The sequence below is a fragment of the Anser anser genome (assembly GCF_964211835.1).
Source record: "Anser anser genome assembly, chromosome: 1".
Classification (NCBI taxonomy): domain Eukaryota; kingdom Metazoa; phylum Chordata; class Aves; order Anseriformes; family Anatidae; genus Anser; species Anser anser.
This window is the reverse complement of record NC_139720.1, coordinates 4,708,481-4,725,985: the sequence shown is the minus strand read 5'-3', so window position 1 is coordinate 4,725,985 and position 17,505 is coordinate 4,708,481. Positions and strand designations below refer to the sequence as shown.

Below are 17,505 nucleotides of genomic sequence, written 5' to 3'. Positions count from 1 at the left end.
TGGGTCCCTTCCAACTCGGGATATTGTATGAGTCCCTTCTTGGCTCATACTGACATCATTCTTCACCTCCTCCCTGTCTTCACTTCCATGATCCTCTCTTCCTTTGCAACATTTAATTCAGCTTGACTTTTGGCGAGCCTGACTTCACCTCCACAGTCTTTTGCTTTGAAGACACAACCCCTTTGCTAACAGCCTTTTTCTCCTAGAGGTACAATGCTTGCACTCAACACCCGTTTTGAAGGAGTTACTGATGCATTTCACTCTGTAGTCGTTTCCCCCTTTCCAGAGGCAGAAATCACCACTTTTGAATCCATTAGGTCTTCAGTCCTGCTGACTTTTCTAGCTATCTCCTTTGGTTTACAGGCATCTGCACTCTTGGAATTGAATTACAGGGTTTCTACTGTTTATTTTTCCATTACTTTAAGTAAAACAGAGTTCTGTCCGTGGCCTCCACCCTCTGTATCTATTACACCAGGCTATTTCTCCCAGCAACCACAACCACCTTTCTGCCAATGACTCCCACATCTCCCTCCTGTTCTTTCTCACCATCCTGACTTACAGCTCGGGATGGTTCATCGCCAGTCTGACAAAACACAACTGAGCTGGTAGCGTGGCGTCTCGCTATCTTTCATCTTCTTTTCTCTCTTATCATCAATAACAAAGCTGCTCAGAGCTTCGATGGGAAAACCCTTGTGCTGAGCTCTGAATGGCAAAGCCAGAAGCTGGTAAAACATGTTTATGCCAATGAGCCCTTTGCAAACTTTCTCTTATGTGTTCATTGCAAACTGCCCTTTATTATCATTTGTCCTGGGAAATGTTATGGGATGCATGATCTAGAAGCTACATCTACCCGTTTTAATGGGAACCAGGGTAGAATATAAAATTTCATTAACTACTAGGAAATTATGCCAGCATGGGTTTAGGAACGTCTGAAATGGTAATTTCCGGCTTGTTACTGAGACATATTTCTGTAAGAAACATGCAAGATGCCAGTCTTGAACTTGCAGGCTCTGTAGAGCTACAGCTCAGCTGCTCATAGGGTGCCTTTACTAAATTTGGGTAGGACCACCTTCTTCTCTTGTGTTTAGGGAAGGTAACTTCTCCATGGACCTCTTCTGCACGTCCAGCTCTCAGGAACTAAAATATTAATTTTTTGGTGTATGCAGTTTACTTACTTTTGTTTAAAAACTTCAATAAAAAGAAGCATCTCCGTCAAAGACAAGCATAAATCAGTACCCATCTCCTGCAATAATCCTCTACGGAGGCAAAACTGTTCTTTTAAACAAATACCCATCTGCCTTTCCATTCTTTCACACGGATTGGATCGATTTATGTTGTACTTTGCAAGGGCAGCTGCTCATGCCCATTTACAACAAGCAATTTGCTTATGTGTCTAAACATGCCCGAAGGTTTTTTTTTTCTTTAATTGTGTTGTACAGTATACAATTTTTTACTCTTGAGCAATAAGCAGAAAAATCAAAGAATCTCACAGTAACTTGTTTTGTTTTCTAATGACTCAAGCATTTTTATGGATTCACTTTTGGAGTCATCACCCGATGTGGCCAGCAGCAAAATGAAAATAATTTGCCACAGCCTACCAGCTACCATAAACAGGATGAATAATTAGTTGGGGTGGCTTCTGTAATTAAAAAGGAAAAAAGAAAAAAAGAAAAAGAAAAAGCTAAAGACTAAGTCTGAAGTTGGAAATAACTCACATACAAGGAAGAAAAAACTATTCTGAATCACCTTTAGAAATATAAACTGATTATTTACATGTTTCAGTAAAAGGGATATAATCTTCTTCTTTTTTTTTTTTTTTTTTTTCCATGTAAAAGCTGCAATCCTGCAGCAAGGGAGGGGCTGGGGAACCTCCAGTGCAGCAAACAGGACTTCTGGATGGATACAAGACCACACATGAGGCTTTCACAGCAGCGTTGGGGCCAATATGTTACACTCAAAAAGAACAATCAGGAAAGGGATATGAATCATACCCCACACAATATCTCCATTAAAATGCACATCCATTCAGAATTTGAAAAGGCATTGAAAAACCAGTCCTCCAGCTCTTCTAATTTAATGATTATAGAACAGAAAAATGTGGGTCTGCTTACACACACACACAGATTTATGAGAGCAGCCAAGATCACTGGAATTCCTAAAGCACACCTCTGCAGCCTTGGAGAGGAGCAAGATCATTTTTCATCGCTCTGCCTCCTCACTTAGGTGGTCTATTGATCATATCAAAACTGATTTAACCATTACACGCTCTTCTCTGTCTTACAGCAAGAGCTGGAGTGACACCCGGGGCGTTAATTCTGGCAAAGCACAGTTAACACAAGCTTTCACTGCTAAGTGCTGCATTGTAAAATAATTGGGATACCCATTAGCACTGCAATAAACAGAGACTTTCGCTGCTCGGCCTCTATTGTTTAATTTTCCCAAACAGTGGTTTCCCTTTCTCCAGTTTTCTCCCCGAAGTATCACTTTTTCCCTCCTATTTAATTCCACAGCAAGCTCTCCTCCAGAGCTTTCTGTTGAATAAGCAACGTCTCGCGGGGTAACCAACACCGCCCACAGCTGCGTCCCACAATAGCCCCATGCTGCTTGCATTACGTCTTTTGGAGGATTTGGTCACGGTGCCTTAACTGCTACAAACACTGCTCTTATTCATGAAAACGTGCGGGAGGAGGGGCTTCCAGCAGGATTCCTTTACCTGTTTCCCCACCACAAAACAGTGAAATAAATGGAATGGGTCACGAGCTACTTGGCCGTAATGCAAACCTATGGCTTGACAAGTCAATAAAAAGCCAATCCTTTCCTCCCTAGCCACACACAGGGAGCCAAGGCTAGAGGCAAACAATTTGGATGTGCCTACAAAGGGAGCTTAATGAACCCCATTATTCAGCTATTGTGGGCAAACACGATGAAGACAGCAATCTAAATTATCAACGTCTGAATGGCTCCCTGCTAAATAGCACCCAAAGTTCAAAAGTTTCTTCCCAAGGTCTTGTTTATCTGTAACAGAACAAGCCCATTAAAAATGAAAGTTCATGAATACCCACCAAAGATGATAGTGTAAAAATGAGAGGCATTCTTGAAAACTACATAGGGCAGAATTCTACTTTAATTGAAGCTAATAGCAAAGTCCTATCTTAGATATCTAGCTATTTACACAGCTCAAAAAAACCATTTGTTTGAGTACCTTCCAAAAAACGCATATTCATGTTACACCAGCAATTACAGATCCCCAGTGAACTCTGGGGAATACCAACACAGTCCTTGCCTCATTTCTTGTCTTCAACCAGGTCAATAAAAGTGTATTCATGGAGCTGCCAACAACTCTCATCTCCTCCTTTGGTGCCCTCACCTTTTTTAAGCCTGATTTTGTGTGTGTGTTCCCAAGAAAATTTAATCTCCAGAGCGTTTGCAGCTCAATTCTTCTGTAAATTAAGCTTGTTGCAGATAGGATATCCATATTTTAGGCATGTGTTTTTGGAGACCGTTACCCTGTAATAAATTTGGTGGCATCCTGCTACAGGTTAGATGGTTGAGTTTTACACAATTTCAAAAAGCGTGCATAAAGAACTGCTTGATTGGAATTCTGTTGCCCAACTGTGGCTGCACTTCAAATAATCAATTCTTGAGCAAGTAGCAGTGATGACCCAAGCCACCAATTTATGAAAAATAAACATCTTCCAGCAGTCCAGCTGTTTTTCAGGTCGGGTTAGAGCTTCAGAATCATGCCATTTTCTCAAGCTGTATTTCCTTTCAGGCTTCCACTTTGACAGACACATGCCATTTGGCCAACTTATAAAAATAAGTGTTATGATCATCCTATTGTGGTGGAAAGCCTTGGATGGTCAATCACAGAAACTCTAATAAAACAGGAAGCGATGGGACAAGCTCCCCTCTTAGTCCCAGAAACATACTTCTGGGTCACCAATATTACCCAGAGAGATTGCACCTAGAGGCTGCAAATTAATTTGGTCCATATTGCCACTTGGCTTTGAGGTGCCCTACAAAGGATGTCAGTTAGTTAGGCTGGTGGCTTTTGTCATGGGCATATCGTGCTGTTGAGTGAGCCTCCAAAGGAGCATAAGTATGGCCTTGGACTGATAACATCCTAGCAAGAGATAAAAGGCTTTAGTGGAGTCAATTAAATATCTGGACAAACAAAACAAAACAAAACAAAACAAAACAAAAAACCACCTCCTTCTATCCCTTAATCCTTTTTGGATTTTATTTCAAAATCCACAGGTTATTTAATACACATTTTTATAGACGCACGGGCACACATATCTTAGCATGTGTGCGATTTTTGTGGAGAAGGTCACAGATCTACTCGCTTTAAAAATAGGCAAGACAACAGGCGATTTCAGTAGAGCGGCTGGTCAGATTTACAAGTTAAACACTGTTAAAATACCTGTCCTTCCCCTATTCGTGTCTGTTTTCCTGCTGATGGCAGGGAACACACCATCAACGAGGCGAAAGTCTGGAGCAAAAGCCCAACAGTTTAAGATAAAGTTCAGAGGCCTCATTTCACAAACACATGCAAATATATATGTGCACATATATCCTGCCTCTATGTCACAGAAGCACTTAAACAATGACTAACGAGAGGTACTCTGCTTTGTGGTCTGCCATTAGTGTTAGAAACCATAAGGGTTTTCTTAAAAATTGTATTTAAATTGTATTTTACGTATTTTGTCTGTATCAAAAATTACAGCACATGCTTTACCTGAAGTTTATGGCAACTGTGCTCGTAACTGGAATGTCAACAGCTCATCAATAGATATGCTTTTTAAAAATTTACGTGTATGAAACTCATGTGTATGAAAGTTTTTAAAAACTTGTGTTTATGAAATGTGATTTATGCTCAGGAAAAATAACTAGACAAAAAGAAACCATGATACAACTGAATAAAAGTATTAAATCCTGCTCATCATTTGCAGATGATTTAAAATTGAAAAGTCTATAGTAGCTTTGTGCTTTTTACATTTTTTTTAAAGATAACATCTCTAGTTCCTTCCTATACTAACTCAGTTAGCAATCTTCTACCCTGATAACACTGGAGTGGAAAAAAAACAGTGAAAAACCCTTCCTACATATCATTCAAATCATATCTAAAAAGGTGGTCATAAATATTTCAGAACCCAAGCAAACTAATAAGAGCTAGGCCCATTAAGGATAAGATCTTTTACAACAAATTAAATAAAACAATTTATTGAAGCCTGGACTTGAGATAAACTAGATTTACTAGCTGACCTTTTATTCATTTAAAGAACAAAATTAGCTCTAATTGCATTAGAATGGAATCCAGTAAATTTCTTCTAATGTGGCATCCAAGCAAGTATTGCTGTAATTGTTTACAACTAAGATGGAAATGCTTTGATTAGAATCTACTTTCTTCTTGTTTTACTGTGCAGTTAAAACACTTCCAAAAAAACCTGAAGTGTAACAGTTTTCCAATATTGGTCTTTCCATCGTTCAGCAACAGCTACATTTTCACGTCCATTAAGCTAATGTCATTAACTGCCATCTCTTTTGAACTGATGGGTGTTGGAAGAATATTTGTGCACTAGACAAGCTCGACTGTCCACTACGCACTTGTATTCACAGAAACAATAAAAGTTCTCTGCCACAACCAGCACTGCTTTGTATGCTGGTCCATGCAGAGGAGCTGAGAAGCAAAATGATAGCAAAAATGTTTCCTCCACTGCAAAGGCGTCTTCCTCAGCACCGCTGCATTATTTGGGTAGACTTGTGCTGCCATCCGTTTGCTGTATTTACAGGGAGATCTGAACTTCCATTTTAAGTGTCATCAAATCTGACATCTTTTCTTCAGATACCTGAAATATGGAAGAATTTCCTCACGGAAAGGGCGGTTAGGCATTGAACAGGCTGCCCAGGGAAGTGGTGGAGTCACCAACCCTGGAGGTATTCAAGAAACATGGATGTGGCACTGAGGGACATGGTTCAGGGGTGGACTTGGTAGTGTTAGGTGACGGCTGGACTAGATGAGCTTATGGGTCTTTTCCAACCTAAACGATTCTACAAAATACTTTGTGACATCACCAAGCTCTGCAAGTACTTCCATTAAAGACAATGTTTTGCATGAAGTTCCCCCAAAACAGACCAGCTTCCAACTGAATGGGTATTTAAGCTCCTCCCAAATCCTCCCAACAGCTCTTCCTCCTAACAGAGGAAACTGAAAGAACTCATTAGTCCATCTAGTTTTATAACTCATCAACTTCTATCAATCCCCAGAAACTCTTCTGACATATTTCCACGGCCATTCACAATAATTTTAAATAATTCTGCGCTAGTAAAGGTTCCAGAGACATCTGAATCAACACACAACAATCCCACCTGACAATTACCTGATATTCAGACCTTTGTTATCCATACAGAAGAAACGTAAGTTTAACTTTCCCTTAACATAACACAGAAGCCTAGCTTTTCTTTCTGTCTCTTACAAGCTATGTAAAAGGTTGATGAACCTACTATGGTCTTGCAACTAAAAACTTTAATCCAGGTAGCAGAGACTTCTGGTATAATTCAGCAGCCCAAACCACACATGTGATGCTTTCTCTCAGAGCCATACCAGTCTTTATAATGATCACTACATATGAAAATTAAAATATGCTTTAAGTCAAGGCTGAATATTAATTGCTTAGGATTAAAACAAAAACATTATTTAGAGTAGGACAGCTCACCTTCAAGCACTGCTGCATTAGACACTGGACACCACACTAAGTTCCCAGAGCCAAGGCCACATGGCACAAACTGGGTTTCATTGTGCAACAGCAGATTTCTTCCTGGGTTTTGCCTTGGAAAACTATGACAAATCCTAAAAGCTACTGCAAAGCTCCAAAATTTTGTGTTTGCCATTGGTCAGAAGGTATAACTTTTACAGACAAAGTTAGGAGGCCCATATGGTAGGCATAGAGGGGAGATGTCTAGGGAAGGAAAGGGAAATGAGTATGCAAATAGAGATGGAATACTAAGGACTGAAGCCTTATCTGGTTGCACAACTTGAAGCAGTATCAAAGATAAGTATCAAGCGGTGAAGATGGAGTTCCCCTCCTGTGCCCTGTACTGATGCTGCCCAAGCACTTTTTAGCACTGCCTATCAGCTGCCTCCAGAACTCTTCCACCCCTGAAGATCTCAGCCTTGCTGTTTAATTCTTCCTTACTTTGTTGAGAAACTTTAAGCTAAGTCTCCTGTCAAGGTGCCATTAGAGAGGTATATAGGAAACTGGTATGGAACTGGGTTTCCCAGAGGGCCAAAAACTGAGATGCCAGTATCTCTGACCCACTGCAAGCTAGCAGGCCTGAAGATGATGTGCTCACACGGTTTGTAGGAAGCAGATAAAGTCTGAAGTCTCTCTTCAGAATGTGTGTGGGCGTGAGAAAGATTGGGGTGAGATAAGAGGGGAAGCAAAATAGTATTTTTGGTACTAAAATATGGTTTCAGAACTATGGTCTACAAGTTCTGCCTTGAAAATAAAACTTTTTTTTTTTTTTTTCAGATATCAACATTTCTACAGTCCTTGAATAGAAGAGTTTGAAAGTATCCATAGCTCCTCAAGATGGAAGGTGGATTTGCAGGCTTTAAATGGACAGTCTGTCCAGCCGCACATGTTCAGGCTGCATGCAGCAGACAGACAGCTGTCCTGAAGCAGTGAAAGCTTTCATACAATCTGAGGCACGGAAATTTTAGATCACACTCATTCTGTGAAAGGGAGAAAACAGGAATGGTAGAAAAGCATAGAGAGAAAAGCAAGAAGCCCTGATCTTCAGGGTGGTGTCCCATCAAAACCATCTTTGGTTGCTTCTGTCCCATAGCAACTGCAAGCAAACATAATTCACAGTTACCTACTTGGCCAAAGAGCAGAATAGGGCAGCAGAGAAAAACAGAATAATCATCATAGATGCCACTCAACTTATTAATCAGAAAAATTAGTGATTAGGGGATTTAGTTCAGAATGTCTTTAAAAGAGAAGCAACTAGATTAGCAATATTTAATGGGACAAACAGAAAGGAAAAATCTGTTTGGTGCTCATGTCTACCACCAGACACAAAAGTGTAGTCTATTCAATCAAAAACAACAAAAAATGATTAAATGAAACTTTCACACACGAGACAGGAGTAGCCTACAAAGCCCAGTGACGCTTGGTTTCCCCAGAGTCTCTACCCACCTGCTTATGCTGTATGATCTCAGGTTAGGGATCATTCTATTTATGGCTATTCAGTACTAAATAACTACTATTTGTACAACAGCACCCAATAATTAGGGAGCTAATGAACAAACATTTAAGATGTGTTAGGTACACTCAGGAATAATCATCAACAATTATAATAAAACAGACACGCATAAAGGCATTTCAATTGTTATGCTTTAAAGCATAAAACAACTGTTAGCTGAAGTGCATTATGAAACTTGGCTGCAGGTTACTCTAGCGATACCTATCCATTATGGAAGCCTGACTCAGTGTCACTGGAGGTAGCATATGAGTCTAGATGGAGTCTTGTAATCTTGCCTGGGAAAAACAGGATGGATGGAAGATGATGGGTTCCACTTGGAGGGTTAAAAAAAAAAAAGGATAAAATATCTAAAAAGTTTCTGTTGGTAAGTGTTCTGCTTGATTTTTTATTAGAATGACCAAAAGATGCCATAGCCGCATGAGTGTCATTTGCCACTAATTTTTAACTGTTTTCCACTGAAAATAAGAGCTGCCACATGTGACAGATGATGAAGCGTGTTAAGCACACACCTTGCAGATGGCTTTTTTTGTACTTACATCTTGTCTTGGCCTGCACCCACTCTTAATGTCAGCCGAGGAATAACCGGTGATGGAGCTGGAACAACTGGTTCCACCTTTATCTGTACAAGGGAACACAATCACCAATCAAAGACTGTAAAAAGACTCCCAAACAATATTAATTACATGAAAGCACTGATAGAGTTAACCAGAGTATACTGGCTTAATGCTTATATTGTTCTCTCACACTTCGTGCTGCAGCACGGATGGTCACAGTTTGCTAGGAGCTCCCAGCCACAGCAAATCAAAAATACAAATTCTGGACTAAAAAGTCAAATTGAAATTCCCCTGACTTTGTAATAGCTCACGTACTTCCTTACAAGTGTTACTGATTTAGCATTTAACTAAAAAATTTGGTATTTTTCTAAACAATGACATGAAGTGCTTTGACCTTAGTGCTCAAACTTGACAGGTGACACTTTTTTCTGAGACTTAAATTCAAGCCATTATTACTCAGATTCATCACATAAAGGTACCGTGGCACTCTTCAATCAAAATTAGACACAGAGAAAGCAAATAAACCTCAAGCACATACTGAATACTTTACGAAAGTGCTTATCCACACACATGTAACAGAATCACTGTTTTAAATGCAATTTGGCTGAGGTTTCTAATGGCTATTTTTCAGATGGAAGTCAGATGGCTTGATTTCCAAACTTGGTATCTGGTGGATTCGGACCACTAGAATATGTCCTTAAACTCTTTGAACTCTGCCATAATTATCAACTTCCACTGACCAGCCAAAGCTACTGCTTTGCAACACCTGTACAGAATCTTCTCAGATTTTACAGGTGAAACTCTAATGATTTTCCATACATAAGTTGCTCCACTTATATATAATTACATGAAAAATATATATACATACACATAATATATATATATACACATTATATGTATATATACACATACAGAGAGGGAGACTGATCTCATTTTGAGCACGTGCATCACTGTATTTAACAAAACAGGAATTTAGCAAAATATGGTCCAAGAATTTGAGAGACAAAAAGAGCAAGCATACACTGAACGGAAACCTGAGCAATTCTCAGCGGGAACAAACTGTTTTAAAATGCTTTCATAAAGAAAGAGAGGGCACACAACCAATTTAAAGCATAGACTAGTGCAGGAGACAGCAGGACAGAAGGGAGGGGCTCAGCTAGGACTTCTGTTAGGACTCCTAAGGACAAAGCCCTGTGCCACACACCTTGTCCAAAAAATTGGAGCTGCTCATCAGGAGATGTCTACTCCAGAGAGAAGGGCTGCAGCCTGTGTAGTATTTCTGTTTTGATACTGTTAACCACACTTTTTGATAAAGCTCTCCGTGGATATGTATTAGCCTGCTACACAGGCTACTCTCTAACCTTTTGTTTATACAGCCCAATTTTTTGTTATGTCACGCCCCTGTAATGTTGCAAGAGGTTTTTTTTTGTTATCTCTGGAGCTCCTACTGGCTGGGACGATTTCACTGCTGCTTTCAATGGGTAAGTCTTTTAACTGCTTTCCTGACATCTTAAACTGTAGCATCGTCCACTGAATGGAGATCTGGTATTGAAGTTTGTACTTACAGCACACAGCACACAAAGATACCCACCTCATTGGGCCCTTGTATCAATGTCCTTTGCATTATTATTTGTATACCGCAAAGCTGATCTAAGAAACAATGGCAGGGGCTCATATGGCAAAAGAAAATCACGTATAACACTTCTTCATGTCAAATACTAACAGCACAGTCTGCTCTGAGAGGAAAACTGGGCTCTGCAACAATCCAAACTCTTACCCTTTGATACAAGAGGAGGGTTTGCGTGTAGGGTTGGAGCAGAACAAAAATTAAGGAGCATTCACAGCGATATTGTGGATATCCTGGTCTTCCTCTACACTGACGGTAAGATTTTCACTCACGAGTAAGAACTGTTTACTTTGGGGCAGCAGTGGCAAGCCCGGCACTGATGCGAGGACGGCTCCCTTTCTTGTGAGGCAGTTCCTCGACTGCTTTAGTTTACAGCTCAGCGTATTAAGGTTAGCTGAAACTGGGTCAGCAGCTGCTTCACAAGCTGCTCAGTCATTCCTACAGCATGCCCAGTAATCTCTGTCGTAGAAGCGGGGTGTAACTGCTTCAATTGTCTGCTTTTAATTTGGCACCGCGTGCAGGGCAGCACCCTTGCTTCCAGCCTCGTCTCCGGGTTCCCAGGGCAGCACCCCAACAGTTTGGGCAGAGCATGGAGCTGCAAGCCCTACCCCAATCTCCTCTTCTTCAGCCCTGAGACTGAACGCTTTAGGCTTTAGCTTCTGCTTTCAGCCATCTATGTTGAGTACTTGGTGCTGCTCTGAGTCTTTCTACCCAGGAACTTGGGGTAAATTACAGGGAAAACGGTATAACCAGCTTCAATTCCCCAACAGGATGGGCCGCATGCTTGCATAATAACTGCAATTATATTTGAAGAATGGAAATGTTACCATTGATTCTTATATCGAGTTAACTCTTCTGTTTAAGAACAGCAATAGCTGCTACTTACTGCTTTATGTAACGAATCTGATGATTTGCAATGGCCACCAGGGGCTGAAGTTTTCAGCAGCCCCCAAACCTACCTTCCAGACTGCACTTACACCTCCAAAGCAGATGCGTCGCGGACAGCTCGGTGGCCGAGCAGTAACTCCATCATTTGCTCCTAAACCACGACCGCTGCCTAAATAAGTCATTGCGTGATCTAAAAGCTAAATTAAGGAAACATGTACTTTTAGGGGTTAAAAGGAAAGAGCAGCATTCGGGAGTAATACTAGGAATTGGGGCCAGCAGAAGAGCATTTACAGTGGATTACTAAGCTTCCCAAATCACCAAAGAGGTAAAGTCCAGCAATATAAGACTCCTTTGTAGCTAACTAAAAATACATTGTCAGTGGATTTGTCCAGTTTTATGTATAAGCAATACTTCTTTCACCTGAACTAATACTAGTAGTCATATAAGCCCCTTATTGCCATGTGCTGCATTTTTTTTGCTAATCTTCAAGGATTTAGCTTCTTTGCCACATACCTCAGGGCACCAACTGATAAAGCTCTAACTCTCCATTTTTCCAGGACACCAGCAGTGCGGCCTTGCAAAAAATGAAAATCGCTCAAGAGATTTAAAGGGGAAATTTATTTTTAAAATCCTGACTTGAAGCAAAGAGGTGGATTTAAAAAAAGCTTATCTATCAAGAATCAGTTTAAATTTTAATTCTATCTGGGGATTCTTTCATGCATTCTAGCTTTAAAGTTTATCTTCTGACAGGGACTTTTTGCCAAGGTAATGGGCAGCTTTGTCAATTTAATTTGTCCAAGTTTTTCTTATCGCTGAACTCTTTTTCCTAATATATATATGTTCAGTCCATATTCAAGCTTTACCAGTTTGTATTTGTTTGTGTAGCTGTTATATTGCTCTACAACAAATTAGATTCAGAGAATTGGATAAGAAACGCAAAATCAAACGTATGAAAAACAAACAACTTACCTCTATTTTATATACGAGTATTTAATTTATTGAGGAAACTCTCCCAAAATTCTCAGTGAAATACTGGCAAGCCACCTCGAGCATGAGGGGCAGGGAGAGAGCTGCCATCCAGACCAAATGAGGAGTCCATGAAACAATGTTTTGCAGCCTGAAACTTGGACATTAAATTAACATGGACAACTGGAGCACCACCTCATCAATCACTGATTCATCCACAGCAGACAAATATTAGTTTTCCCGATCAGCTGGATTCTGCACAGAAATGCCACTTTTCTACTTAAAATATAGTCTAAATTTTGAAATCAACAGTTTGTTTCAAGTCTACCAGATAGCACAACAGGGTACGGTCTCTCACAGTGGCAAAATGGAAAGCGAAGAATATCCCAAGTCTGAGCTTGTATGAACTGAGTATCATGCTCAAAGTAGGACGCAAAGAGAATCTTTGTAAAACCAGAAATTAAGTAGTGCTTCCTAATGCTAAGGACAGAGATTTAGGAAATCCTGTATCCAAGGTTATCTGTATCCACGACAATCTTTCTTCTTTTTTTTTTTGGTATTAACAATTTAATGCACATTATAAGGTGAAGTGACAAAGAGTACAGCAAATGCTGAATTAGGGGAGCCATTTCTAATGGGATTTCAAATCTGATAACATGCAAATATGCTGGTTTCATTTCTTATATATTAAAGATATTCTGAAGATTAGGCGATATTGGAAAGAAGAAACTGTCTTCAGCTGATGTAAATCAGTAAGAGCTACAGAAGTAGAAAGAGCTCAGCCCGTTTGGAAATCAGTTGTCCCTTTCTCTCTCTCAAGCTTCAAATTCAAAACAAAAGGTGATATTTGAACATTCAGTGTATGCACTTAGACCACCGTTTGAAAACAATTTTCTTACTTCCATCAAACTGGAGCAACAAGGCTTTGGTCAGGCTAATGGAGGATTCTGTAGCTATTCTGAAATGTGATGTAAATGGTGAACTTGTTTCCTTTTTCTCCTGACATAGTGACAAATAACTCCTGTTCCTCATTTATGCCCACTTGGCAGATTTCTATAATCTTTGAAAACAGTGGACTTCTAGAGAAACTAAATTTGAAGTTTCTATGAAACGTTGCTGACACCACTAGTGGAAATTTACAGAACAAAAATTGTGCATTGGAACATACATTTGTTGTGTGTTTCCAAGTGAAAAATGAGTTGAAGAAAACCAGAAATTTTGGGTAAAACAAAAAAAACCAACAAACCAAAACCAAAAAGCATTGTAAGACAATCTCACATTTCAAATTCACAAAGTCGGACTTCCACTGTTTTGCTTCCCAGAGAGGTGGGATGACCCCTGAAACTTTTGGAGGACTTCTTCCTGGAAGTCCTGGAGCTGTTTTTTGTTTGTTTTTAATATCAAACCTGTAATCACACATCACCTGAACGCTCAGCAGCAAATACAGGAATCCACGTGTACTTTTCAAGCAAATATGCCACCTCAACTCTTCTAAACAACTCACCTTTTCATGTTTGTGTTTCTCTTTTTCTTTCTCTTTCTTTTCTCTCTCTTTCCTCTCCTTTTCCTTTTCCTTCTTTTCCTTTTCTTTGTCTTTTTCCCTTTCTTTCTTTTTCTTCTTCTCTTTCTTGTCCTTTTTCTTCTCTTTTGGTTTCTCTTTGTCTTCAAACAATTTTTCAGGAAGCATTGGAGACAAGGAAGGTAACATGCTAGGAAGCCTCATGGCAGTTGGTGTGCTGAACAAGGGCAAAGACATTTCTTTGGGAGGTAACACAAGAGGTGCTGATGAAACCTTTATCTTATCTTCCTTACCCTTATCTTTAAGTTTCTCTTTGTCTTTCTTATCCTTGTCTTTTTTGCCTTTCTCCTTCTCTTTCTTTTTATCTTTATGCTTTTCTCTTTCTTTTTTGGTATTGCCATCTTTCAACTTTACTTTTGTGTCAGTGTCCTCAAAGTCCTTTAGTTTGAATTTATAGGGATCAAGATCATCATCTTTGAGTAGTTCCTTCCACTGAAATTTCGCTTCCTTGTTTACTTCCTTGTCTTTATCTTTCTCCTTGTTCTTTTCCTTCTCCTTATTTTTCTCCTTGTTTTTCTCTTTATCTTTTTCCTTTTGTTTTTCTTTCTTCTTCATTTTTGTCTTCAGCTCTTTTTTCAGTTTCTTTTTCACTTCTACTGATGAAGCCAACTTGGTTTTCTCCTCATAGACTTTGAGAAGAGGCTCTGGAGTTGGTGGTGAAGCAGAAGGAGAGGAGAAGTAAGTGAAGTTGGTAGGTGGATTAGAAGGTGTCCCCATGTTTGCCTTTCGAATGACCTCGTCAATCGAGTCATCCATTGTCCATGAAATGTCTGAGCTTGAAGTCCCACCTGAAGGAGGTACTGGGGTTGCTCCTGCCTTACTGGTATTATTGGCAGAAACAGAAGGTTTAGGAGTTGTAGTCTCTGAAACAGAAAGTCTTTTTGGGCTGGTAAAAATTTCCCCTTCGGATTCAGAACCAGAGGAAAACTCAAAGGGATCAGGTTCTCGTTCTGCACACGCACGAGCAATCACAGCATCTATTGAATCATCAATAGTCTTGTCCATTACTGGTAATTTCTTAGTCTGGTTTTCAATATTTGGCTTGGTGACAGGCTCGGGTGTTGTCTGCGCTTGTTTTACTTGAATGTTTTCCTTTCCTATCTTGTCACTTAATGCAGCCAGAGGGGTTCTGCTCGGTGTCTCAGGCTTAACAGGTGGTGGGGGAACATGAGCAGGAGCTTTTGGACTTTTAGGGCTTTTTGGGCTCTTGGCGCGACCTGGTGACTTTTTTTCTTTGGATCCAGTTTTTGGTGAACGTATGGGACTTCCAGCAACCACTGGTGAGGGAGTAGTTTTAGGTGATTTTGTCTTTTGCCCTGGAGAACTTGTTTTGGATTTTGTTTTGGGTGCAAATGGCTTTGCCTCTATTGTTTTGGGAGTTGGCACTTGCGATTTTGCAATAGGAGCCAACATTGGTGGTTCTGGTGAAGGAGGGGCTAAGTCTGTACTGTCCTGAACATGAACTGGAGAAAGCATTGGTGGTACTTTTTGGGTATTTATTGAGCTAAGAGGCTCACGTGGTTCCAAAGCTCCATCCAGAGCGTCCCCTTTAGAAACAGATAGTTTGGGCCGTTTCACAGGTGGGAATTCTTCAGCTTCAGGACTTTCTAACGGTCTCTTGCTCAAGTAGTTTTCATCATTAATTGCCTCATCCTCTTCCATATCTCCCTCTTCTTCCAGTGGCACCTGCATGGCCTCTGCAGATGTCCCTCCATCAGTAGGCACCTGTTCCTCTTCCTCTTCTGTAACAAAGAACATTTACAAAAAGCATTAGGATAATTCAAAATGCGTTTTACAGAAACAAACAGGCATCAAAAGTTCCCAGGCATTTCAGCCCATGAGAGAACTGGCCATCCAACAGGTTCCTACTGGTCTACGTGGAAGGAAAACGAGGTGTTTCTTCTGAGCAACAGCCACCATCACAACTGGCAGGTTTCTTTATCTCAAGTCTAACACCAAACCCATGAGCACAGGACACGAGGGGAGACTTCACTCATGGTCGCAGACCTTTCAGAGCAGGTCTGAAGCACCAGTCACGTACAAAAATGCCCTGATTAATTCTTACTGCATCAGTTTGGATTACATGAACCTGCTTCATTCATTTAAACAAGGGAAGAGAGGCTGAAGTGGTTTTTGCTGTAACAAAGTGGACTGCAAAGTGTACATCAAAGTAAAATTCACTGGAATTAGCTGTCTTGCTTATATATCACAGAATTTTGACGGTGGATTAACTACTAGGAAACTGTCTTCCTAAACCTGATTTGTTTTTCTTGAAGCGGCGCAGCCTGAAGGTTAAAGCAGAGGACTGATCCCCGTTCAACCTGCCAGGCTCTTTTTTCTGATTCTATCTCAAGAGCTTGCTGTATGCAGACGTTATCTGTTACGATTATATGGAAACACCTCTGCATCGTGTGTTGGTACAGGAGCGTGCCTTTGGAAGCCATCTCCCATCACCCCGTGTCGCTCTGTTTGTACCATGGAGCAATTCTGGAGTGCATAAGCTGGATTCTTGCTTTATAGAAACCAAAATGAAAGATATGCTGCCAGAGGAACGCACCTAAGCACAAGTCACAAGTGGGCATTCAGGCTGTGAGACCAAAAAAGCCAGCTTTTGAAAATAAAACAAACCCCGAAAAATGTCCAGTATGAACATCAGGCACCCACTGTTTCAAGCCAGTGTGAACATCACCTGTGTGGTTGCTCTGTTTTTTTAATTTTTCATTTTTTTTTGCTTTTTCCTATTCCTACTACCATCTTCAGTCTCACGTGTGTGGCATTACGGTGCGGAGAAAGGAGAAAATTCACTTGAGATCTCTCAGAAAATCCAGAGCAGGTTTGAGAATAAGAGAAACTCTGATCTCCTGAACCACAGTCAAGCACTTTATCCTCTTGGCTACACTTCCTCACTTTTGAAATGGAATTATCTAAGCAGGAAAAAGGATTTTTGGTCTGGAATAAGAACGTCCACACCGGAGTTTTCCGCTGCCACATTTCCACCGGTTGTAATTGCGTCATTACATCCACACCGGTCCCATCCCTGCAAAAAACATTTTATGCTAGCGGATAAACCCCAACTTCTTAATGAGCAGGTGGTTTTAGAGAAGTAAACACTGAGCAGCTCGTAACACTAACCCTGTTTAGAGCTTCGTAAGACAGCATCTTTCTGAAATATCTCTTTGGGAGGCATTTATTTTCAGGTTTTCCGTGCTGAGGTTTCTCTACTGTAATGTGTCAATGCTCTGATTTAGTAGAGTTGAGTTAAGAGCCCTGGGCTGCAGCACAAATCTTGCCAGCATCACAAATTAAGTAAAATGAGCTAGCAACTCTGGCTTTTGCCAGGGCCCAGAGGATTTACAGCAGCCAGCCCAGAGAGGAGACTTTGCCTGAGGATAAAGTCTTAGCCTTCCGTGAAAAACAGAAATGTTAGGGAGTTAGGTTTTGCCTGGCTGGGCACTGACATTACATTTCTGAAACAGCAAAGTTAGAGTATAACTGAGAAATCACTGTGGACTGAGCCTGCACCTGCTCTGTGGGAAAAAATCTGCTGCCAGATCATGGAAGTCATTTCAATCTCTGTTTAAGCTGTTGCAGAAATCAGCTCCCTTCATCTGCTCAAAATTGTT

The 17,505-nt window shown here is 40.5% G+C and overlaps 1 protein-coding gene across 1 annotated transcript in view; it reads right to left on the bottom strand.

Annotated features, from left to right (window-relative positions):
* Positions 1 to 17,505, bottom strand: part of TAF3 (TATA-box binding protein associated factor 3) — a 115,603-nt gene that overhangs the window by 13,749 nt on the left and 84,349 nt on the right. Inside the window, exons 3-4 of the mRNA XM_083821316.1 lie at positions 13,808 to 15,624; positions 8,805 to 8,887 (exon numbers count right to left, since the gene is read on the bottom strand). Of these exons, the coding sequence (XP_083677442.1) occupies positions 8,805 to 8,887; positions 13,808 to 15,624 (1,900 nt within the window). The remainder of the gene's footprint in view (positions 1 to 8,804; positions 8,888 to 13,807; positions 15,625 to 17,505) is intronic.